Here is a 10,052-nt window from a genome sequence, read left to right on the forward strand (position 1 = left end):
GGCTGACGAACGACACCACAAGCGTCCAATCCTTTGCCGCGCTCTGCGGCCTGCCAGGCCTTTTTTTCTCTCTTCCTTTGACAAAAACGTGTTTTCGTCTTCGGTTAAGATATTTGGGGGTGGGCGGGAAAAAGAAACAAAAAGAAGGTTCTCAGGATTGGTGAGGTGATCGACCGAGAGACAGTAGTCTGGTGCGCGCCCCATGAGGTGGTTGAGGTGGTTGACGACTCAGAGCTTGCGCAAACCAAACATCAGGAGACGTTTCCTGTACTTCCGAAAGTTTCGTTGTCATCCTGGGTAGCGTAGGTAGGCAACCAGGCGCCTTCAAATGCTTGATCAAGCTTGAAGCAAAATCTGCACACAATGCAGAACCACCTCCATCGCCCTTCGGCATCGCATCGCCAACGCACTCGTGCCGGAAAGCCCAATCATGGGCCCGACCCACCCGGTCAGGAATGCAGATTCATGCAGTCCGGGCCCGCTCGCTTTTCTCATAGGGCGGGGCCGGGACGGCAATGAGAGTCATCGCTCCATCTCGGACTTGAATGGCTGCTGTCCGTGGCCAACCTGTCCAAGCACGGATTGGTCCCTTGAACTTGTTGAACGAGGCCATGTATTATGGCATCACGATGCTGAATTGCTGCAGTGTTGCACGTCTAGATCTGTCTCCCCACGTCTTGCTCTGTCGGTAGGGCATGCGTCTGATAGAGCTGCGTACCGTACTGATATCTTGGGGTACGATGCCCTGGTCCCTCCGTAGTGGGTACCGATCTGGCTGGAAGAACGACACTGTTTGCAGAAACAGCGTCACCGGGGTACACAGACTTGAGATCGGCATCATGTTGTTGTGGTCAAGTCACTGAAGTTTGTTCCCAACGTGACTCCGAACGACGTGTCGCCATGACAGAGTTGTTCTCGCCTCATTGGTTTTGTGTCTCGAAGTCGAAGGTGGTCTCGGACACCGCACTATCGGCTCTGATTGGGCCGTCCACATCAGCCAGATGATGTACTTCAAATTCTTCAACTGTACTGTACTGATACGTCTCCCCCTCCATTATTCCACGTAGAAGTAGATTGCCGCGATCTGATACCGTTGCAGTACCCCAAGTACAAATCGTCCAAAGGAAAGGTGACATGAAGAAACATGTGCGATTCACAATTCGTCTGGTTGGCGCCGAGACCGTTCTCCGCGCGTTGTACGCAACTGCGCATTCCGGCTGCATGACATGCACCCATCCCACAGGCATCAACACCGCATACCAGTACCCACTGTGCTTAAGATTCGTCTAGCGCGAGGACATGCCGAAATGGGTTCGAGTGAGGCCCTCCCGGAGCCTCTCGTGGCTCCGTCTTATCGAGGAAGCTAGTCAAAGTTGGTCTTCTCCTCGTTGAGATGTGGAGCATCGTCGCATTCAAGGCAATGAACGGGTCGCCAGGATCCTCGGTTCGGTATCTTGCGGAGAATGGATGCGATCTATATTGCGCACGTTGGCAGTCAAGTGCCTCCGTCCATTAACATTTGAGTCGCTCTGTGTTTTGTACAGAGCTGCCGCACCAGTCAACAACCGCAGTCGAAGACATCGTCATCACGAATTGTATGCGGAGAAACATAGTTCGTGTGCTTGGGAATGCGGAGGGCAAGAAAACGGCTCTGATGAACGCCTTCAAGTGTATGTATCCATCCAGATCTTTAGATCTGATGCACGCCACGGTTGCATTGTTTAGCAATTTTACAAATCAAGTATGGCGAGCCTGCCATTTGTCCGATATGCCACTCTTGCACGCTCGAAATACATGAAGCCGAGAGCGGACGCTGCTGCAAAGACGCGATGGACTGACATGTCGATATATCCGAGGCGGACGGATCGACAGGCTGTTGTTGGTTGTGGAGCGAGGAACTTGACACCATCTCGGAGCCACACCGCCTTTTCGCTTGAGGCATAATCCCTCAACGCCACCGTTGAAAGCGGTCCCAACGCGCCACATTGGTAGGCAGAACGTAACATGGCCTGCCGCATTGAAGTCGTGTGGCAGAGATAGAACCAACGTAAACGATATAATACGCAGCGGTTCGGGAAGATAATACCGTTGTGATCGTACCGTATGCGAACGCCATATCGACAGACTTTGGAGGCTTGAAATGCTGCAACGCCACTCGTCGTTGGCAGTGTACATCGACTTTCCAATAGCCTGTTGCGGCGAGACCTTATCACTCGATGCTGAGCGGTTGTCCATCTGCTGCACGCCAGTCTGTTTCACGCTTTGGAATGTCGGAGATGCAGGGAGCTTGTCTCGGAGACTCGGGCAGGTCCAGATCTGCCTCTTCAACGCCGCCCGATTTGCGTGACATTACACGGGAGTCCACGATTCTGAATTCAAGCCACGATTGACGTGTAGCAGTGTTTCAGAAGATATTGCTGGCCGCTCGTAAGACAGGAATCTCAATGTCGGCAACAACCGGCCTATGATCAGACAGATAAACACCGTCATCGAATTTGTTCGATAGCACGCCAAATGTCTTGATGGTCGCCGGGCTCGGATCCTTCACAAACAAAAAGTCGATCCTCTTCGGTTCCTCGTCCGGCTCGTCAAACGATGTGTACGTGATATTGTTTCCGTATCGCTTCGCTTTAGAAACCTGAGTTGAGACATCGACCATGCCTGACTCCGGTGCCACCATTGTCTTATAGGCATTGTCATCCGGGGTACTGTTGAAGTCACCCGCAAGCAGGACGGTTGTCGGAGGTTTTCCGTTTGCTCCCTTGCTCCACTCTCGAGCAACGTTGAGAAGTAGTTTGGCGCTTTCCTCTCGAGCCACAACACCTCGGTGGTCGAAATGTGTACTCATGACAACGACACGCGAGTCTGTTTGTTTATCGAGAAACTCCCCAACGGTAACCACACGGTTCAGTACGGCATCCCATCCTCTAGATGGCTTTTCTGGTGTCTCGCTCAACCAAAGAGTTTCATTCCGCTCGCAATGCCAACGTTCAACCTGGTAGAAGACTGGTGAAAATTCGCCACCTCGTTTGCCATCATCACGACCAAGACCTATATGTCCCCAGGCAGGACCGAGGTAAGACTGGATGTCTTCAAGTTGAGAGTAGAGGACTTCTTGAAGACAGATAAATGCTGACTCATGGCCAGTCGTGAGGAAGTCCAGCTGGTTGCAGAGTTTCGGACCCCGAAAGCTCCATGGTTTCTCGTTGGGAGTGGGGTTTGTCGTTGCATACCGGACGTTCTGGCTCACTAGGCGGAGCAGCATAGAACTGGCCGCTGCCGACTTTGGGTTGTCAAGTTTGACGAGCATGTTGACTGCGCGATACACAATCAGGCGAGCTGTGAGAAGAGTTGAGATGTGTTGTCCAGACAGACTTGGACGGCGGGAGCTTGACAGTAGGCCGGGGCCGTGCGCCTTAGCTGCGGAGACTAGAAGTTGACGGCAGAACGCCCAGGGGAAGGTGATGGGCGCGAAGAGCAACAAGAAGTTGGATGAGAAGGAATTTGATAAAGTTTTCCCTTCCTCGGCAACACCCTAAGATGATGAGGTGTCGTTGGATGGATTGGATCTTTGACGTTGGAACAAAGCTGAAGCTCGCTTTACTTGAGATGGAAAGAGCAGGCATCCTCCTGCCCCATCTCCTGCTCTGCGGCTGCCCCGGCACCTGCCCGCCCCGGCTGGCAAGTGGGTCACGTGCTGGTTCTGGAACTCGGCGGGGAAGGAAGCAACGGCCGTGGCGGCTGGGCCCAAGCTCCTGCATTCTTTGGCGATCCGGGGTCTGCTGGGCAAGGTAAGGAAGGCATTTTCGCCTTCCCCGGATCTTCCTCCATGGAATTCCAAGCTGAGCAGCCAACCCATTTTCGATCCCTACCTTACATGCCTACCAACCAACCAACCAACCTACCTACCTACAGTCTACATATACCGACACAACCACCACGATCCTGTCACTTTAGTCAGCCTCGAAACATAGTCGACTCACGCCACGGACCATGGCGAGAAGACAAATTCGGACGGCGGGGTTTCAATCTGTCAAATTTCACATTGGCGCCTGGCATTCCTGCTGATGCCTTCACCGCTAATCGATGGCGCCAGTCTTTGATGGAATGCCTTGGAAACGTCCACCTCCCCAGTTACTAGTCTTTCGCAAGGTAGCTCGGAAGCCATCACACACTCTCAAGACTCCCAAGTCTTATCTCCGCATTCTCGTTGGATGCGCGGCCAGCCCTCCCTCCATCTCAACGTCCCGAGACTCTGGATGGCGTTCTTACGTGGGAATGGGCAGCTAGGTAAGGTAAGCTGGCGCAGACAATAGTCCAGTCTCACTGCCTCGCGGGTCGATTACTCACCATCTCAGAATAATCAGGGAAGCCTGGTGTCACCCGATCCATCCAGCCTTTCCCAAAAAGCCGGCCTCTCCCAGTAAGCGTCTTTGCGCGGCGGGCTGATACCAGCACGACGACCCACAAACCAGTCACGTTCTTATCACGGCCCGCTGCCCGACTTCATTTTTCGAGACGTGATTCAGGCCTCATGGGATGGCAGCGGCTACGGTTCTAGGAGATGTTCGTCCGCTCTTGTCAAATCCAAGTCATGACGCAATGTGTACACAGTCGGGAAACCAGCTGACTTATTTTAAGTCAAGACAGGACCTTGCAAGGAAACCAGAGCTATTCGGACAAACCATCGACATTTCCACTTCGATACGGGCCTCACTTGAGCTGCTTCGTATTTCGCGAAATTTCGGGGGGGTTCTTCGGAGAAATCAGGAAGGATGGAGAGGTCAGAGGCCTCATAATCAAACGACGAGTGTGCTGCATGCCCATCTCGCAGCAGTTCATGCACCGTGGCGATCTTCCATTTCTGAGGCTGAGGGTGGTGCAGGATTCGGATGGGTGACTGGCCGAGGCGAGTGTGCGAGCAGCAAAGGCTCACGACTTCACCGAGGAATCATCGGAATTTGGCTGCCTTTTGTCCAATCTACAGTGCGGTGTGAGGCCGGTCTGTCGAGCTGACTCAAATGCGCCACTTGGAGGCGTCATGCAAGGTACGCCAGCCGCTCTAACAAGCGTGGGAGGGCGATCAAAAACTTGTCCCTTGGCCAGTCTAGTCGACAACAGTCTTGCACATTCCTTGCTTGTAGGTTCATGGCCTCGAAAATGCGCACCGGTCAAGCGACGGTGGTTTTGCACACTGGGGGAATCGGCACGTTCGGTTGGCGCTATGGTGGGCAAGGTAGTCATCTGCCTGACTCGGCCTCCAACCAATACGTGTGGTGGTTGCAAATCTGTCTCAGCTTATTCATATAAGCCGCGGTAGTCGCGCGCCGGTCGACACACCCACACGGAGGAACGCGAAGCAGCCAAAAGACCGGATTTCCTTGCCGTCTGCCAGGAATTGTGATAGATTTCAATACGAATCCCAGCCCGGGGCCTCAGCTTACCACCATTTCCGGATGCGTATCTCTGCTTCTGGCTGCACCCCGGCCATTTGGAGACACTGCACAGCTTTTTCCCAGACACTCATGGCGGGTGAGGAGTCACGCTCCTCATAGGCCTCTTTCACGTGGGGGTTGATGGTGGCTGGCTGCCCCGCGATATTGAGACCTCTGCACTGGGCAATGGGCACTGGTGACCACCATCTTCCAGCCATACAAGGCAGCTCTTGGCTGGGTTAATGTGAGTGAGCCGAATCACCAGCCAGCCTGCAACCTTGTCGGTGTGCGTGCGTGCTTGCGTGTGTGGGTGGGTAGGTGAAGGCAGTGTCGGATAACGTCCGCCTTGCACATCTTCTGCCTGGCTGAGGCTGCGATGGAGACATATAAGTACGAGTACACCGCCTCGTCTCCAGCTTGGGTTCCTTCACCTAGGTCTGTCACGTTTTACAGCATCATATCATTGCTGAAACCACAGACAACATCAAGTTACTTGCCACTTTTGTTTGGTATACTTTTGAGCCGGCACAGACCGGCGAGGACCTAACTCGTCTTGTCAGTGATTTTACTGTCCAGACGCCTCTTCCCGAAACTATCAAGACCAACACATAATTACTGCCAATTTAATAAACAACCGGCACGATGCCTCAAACACCAAAGACACCCTCACGGCGAGACTCATGGCCACCAACCTTGGTGCGCCTCGCCCCTACAATTCCCAAGGACTACCCATCCCTCGACGACATCGACGAGGACCCCTTGACCTACTTCCTCACACCCGCGCCTGATCTGGAGGAGGACGATGAGGACGATATGGCCATGATGGATTTTGATGCCGGCATCGAAGATGACAGCGAGCGCGAGATCGTCCGCAGCGTGAGCCCCTCAAGCCTGGACGGCCTGGACAAGTCGAAGGGTCGCAGCAAGTCACCGCCCGTACCCGACCTCTCGGACCTCGCCACGCCGGACACGGACGACGAGGAAGAGGACTACATCCGCTTCGCGCCGCATGGGTTCATGATTCCCTTTAGCCTGCGCGACTTCGCCATCGACGGTCTCAAATCCATGGCCAAGTCAAAGTCCCGCCCTTCTAAGCCATCGGACAACAATGTGATTCTCTCGCCATCGTCGTTCCCGCCTACCCGGGGCCGAGCACCCGTGCGACCGGGCGGCGGGCGGGGCCGGCAGAGGACGACGTCGTACCGGCACCACCGGCCGCAGCACGTCTGGCGCGAGCCGAGCCCGGATGTCTGGTCTATTGAAGAGGAGACGGAGGAGGAGCTCCTGAGCGAGATGGGAAGCAGCGTTGGCGCTGTGAGCGACATGGAGGGCGATGAGACGGAGGAGAACGCGACGATGTGTCCGGACAAGAGCGGAGACGTACAGGCTGCGAAGCCGAAGAAGAAGGTCCGATTCCTGTTGCCCTCTTTGGAGTGAGCGACTGGTGATTCTCACAAGCATTAATCATTTCACGGCGTTTTTGGGGGTAAAGCATATTCTATCTGCATTGGGAGGTTTATCTTCATTCTATTTTCCTCTCTTCATTTCCTTCTTCTCCTTCGGTATACGCCGCCCTCTGGTAGGGGGTTATTTCTAACAGCATGCATGGGGTATGGGAGTTTTGCACAATACCCGTCATTTTGGATGGTAATTTGGGTCTTGGAGCATTTCTTCCATCTTTTTCGAAGGATGTGGCACACGGGCATCTTTTGGGGGGGCATATGGGAATTCGGGGCACACACACACAAACACACACACAGATTTTTAGGTGCATAATTGGAAGCAACCGCTATGAAGGGCGGAATAAAAACCCTGATCTACACATTTTCACAACCCTTATCTTCTCGTCTCTAGTGTGGTGTGCATGCCTACTGCGCGGTCAATGAAGTTTGACGGGTGACTAGAAGATGCAGGACGTGCGTGACTGACGGCTCTTTTTATTTTTATTTTTTTAGTTTGAGCAGCTGAGTCTGATTGCAGATGTAAGGCGAGGGCAAGGCGAGAGGGAGAGGGAAAAGAGTGTGACAATACTCTGAAAGCAGCATCGCTCACACGCTCTCGAATTCTCGCAGAAAAGTCAAGGTTTACTCACGCCTGGCGATAGCTGGCGGGGGATGAGAATCGAAGGGAATCAAGGTTTAGAAGAATCGTACTTTTTGCTGTGTGATGCTAGATCTCGATCGCGGGCCCCACGCGATAGCCTCGAGCTGGATAAAACAAGGTCTTGCGGAGGTCTTGCGGAGGAGGAAAGTCTCACTCTCATAGTCTCGAGTCTCAGCAGGGAGGGAGGGAACTCGGAAGGGCGAGGAGGAGGAGAAGGTGGAAGAGAGTGGACGGCGGTCCCACACCACGTGCAACTGGGCGGCGGGCGGAAGAGACCTCGTGATGTTCGGGGCCCGTATCGTTTTTTTTTTCGCTGCTACACTACGCAGTACGTCCGAGACAATTTCGCGGGCGCTGTGTTGCGTGTATTTGGGTATGGTTTGGTAGCGATTTTGGGTTATTGGATGGGAAAACAGGGCATGATGGTTTGCCTGCCTTGCTTTTTCCAGGACCTGTAAGACTATGGATATAATAACGAAAGTAAAAAGATGGGAAACTCGGAATGTGGTTTTGAAAAAGACCGTAGGGGAGCCAAGTCCCAGCCAGACCTTGATTTTTGGTGCTATATGAGAAGTTGTTATCGCGAGTAAACAAACGGGTTGCATGTCCCAGATTCATGGGGCCCCCTGTTGAAAAGATGAGGCGGCGTCAATGCTCCTCCCCCCTTCCCCCCGCCTGTTACGGACTGACAGTTTGGCAGTGACAACGACGGCGACATGGGGGCGAGGATGATAAGTTAGTTACTTACCTATCAACCGCAGTTTCAAGGATGTCCCCGTTGTTGTCGTGTTGCCTACGACACCGACTGGCAGTCATGAACTCGAATAAGATTTGTATTTTTTGGGAAATAAGACAACCACGTACCCGGGGGGGGAAAATTCGAGTCAGAGTGAGCTGGCCTTCTTCTTCTTCTTCTGTCGGTCTGTCTGTATCTATGCCCGACGAGCTGCATTTGTTGGCAAGCATTGGCAGCAATTACGGAGTCAAATGTCATTCGCTTCTCTTGCCTGGTTCGTCGATCACTGGGAATGACGGTGGGTTCCTTTCCACTCGTACGACAGGATTCACTTGAGAAAAGTTGAGGGGTCTTGGTGTCAACATCCGAGATCCGATCTAGCTGGCAGAAGCGAGGGGCTAGGTAGGGCGAGGGAATTAGAGTCCGTGAGGCGAGCGAGTGCTCAGAGATTAGGGATGCCCAGATTACCTTGGAGCACTTGGACAAAGGCGGGAAATGATGGATGGGGGCGGGATTCCATGAGAACGGATAGTCCACCTTGAAATTCGCCAGGGGAGATTGGCTGTCGGTATTGGAGAAGACGGCCTCGGGGAGATTTGCGAGCGACACACCGGCCATTATCAGGATGCGTAAGCCTGGTAAATAACCTGTTGCGTGGATGGACAGAGTGACAGATTCCCATGAGTTTTCTGGAAAGCACATGCAGCACAGCAGCACAGCAGCACAGCGGCAGCAAGGAAGACAGGGCGTAGCAGGCTAGCAGCAAGAATCCTTGCATTGATGCTACCTCACCTACCCACGTCCCGATGCTTCCCATTGACACCAAGTCTTGTTTTTTTCTTGCGAATTGCGCCTGATGTCCCTGATGTCGAACTTGGTCTGGAACCCTCAGCTGCCTTGCCTCTCCAGTATGCCATTTGATTGGCTACTAGCCGGGATGTCTGTGCTACAGCCTACAGGGCACCAACTCTACCTGATAGCCCACTAAACCTTGTAGAGGGTACGTACTACATAGGTATCATACGCAGTACTTCGTACGCAGTACTTCGTACGCAGCACGGATGGTGAGAACCTGAAGGGAAGAGGGACGGCCCCACCTGTGTCGGTTTGTTTATGTCTAAGCTCCGGCGTCAACATCCACTCGTTACTCCGGCAGTGCCAGCTCAACGAAGCCCTCGATTGGACCAACTGCAACTGCTGCTGCTGCTGCTGCTCCTCGACAAGAAGTCGAAAAGTCTGGTCGCTTTGATATGCGCTGTCTCTACCGTCTCTACCTTAATTCGTACATACACAAAGTCACAAACAGACTTCATCACACATACAACGGGATTGTCTGTCGAGCTGCTCCCTTTTTTTGCATGCCTCACCTCACCTCAACTCACCTATCATCATCCAACCAACGTCTACATACACGGCCTGCAAAGTCGGCCTCTTCTCCGTCTCACCGACATACAGCCTCGCCCTCACCTCCCTCTCCCACACATTACGCTGACGTCTGGCTTCCATTTGCGCTCCCGGTTGCAACCCCTCAGCTGTCAACAACAACCGTATCCTCCAGCTCCCGTCTACCACATGCTCCCATAGGAACGCAGCAGATCATTTAACCTTAAGCGGCAGCATGCATCTCACCTAAGTCAGTCCTTCCCACCTTGTCGCTCGTTACCTCACCCAAACGAAAAAGAGAGGGGGACGCACCTGTACGACACCAACTCGTACCTGCCCACCGCTTGCCCGCAGACTGGTCCTGTTACTAACTGAACCTTTTGCCTCCGTAGATA

At 53.4% G+C, this 10,052-nt stretch overlaps 2 protein-coding genes across 2 annotated transcripts; one reads left to right on the forward strand and one right to left on the reverse strand.

Annotated features, from left to right (window-relative positions):
- Positions 1–2,404: 2,404 nt before the first annotated feature.
- N0V96_010140 (uncharacterized protein) lies at positions 2,405–3,310 on the reverse strand (the record flags this gene model as incomplete). Its single annotated transcript, XM_053196718.1, has 1 exon — positions 2,405–3,310. The coding sequence occupies one exon, from the start codon at positions 3,308–3,310 to the stop codon at positions 2,405–2,407; it is 906 nt and encodes a 301-aa protein (XP_053045873.1).
- A 2,767-nt stretch (positions 3,311–6,077) lies between these two features.
- N0V96_010141 (uncharacterized protein) lies at positions 6,078–6,872 on the forward strand (the record flags this gene model as incomplete). The annotated part of the gene is made up of 1 exon (XM_053196717.2): positions 6,078–6,872. The coding sequence occupies one exon, from the start codon at positions 6,078–6,080 to the stop codon at positions 6,870–6,872; it is 795 nt and encodes a 264-aa protein (XP_053045872.2).
- Positions 6,873–10,052: the final 3,180 nt, after the last annotated feature.

This window comes from Colletotrichum fioriniae (assembly GCF_027942845.1).
Source record: "Colletotrichum fioriniae strain IMI 355084 chromosome Unknown scaffold_13, whole genome shotgun sequence".
NCBI lineage: Eukaryota > Fungi > Ascomycota > Sordariomycetes > Glomerellales > Glomerellaceae > Colletotrichum > Colletotrichum fioriniae.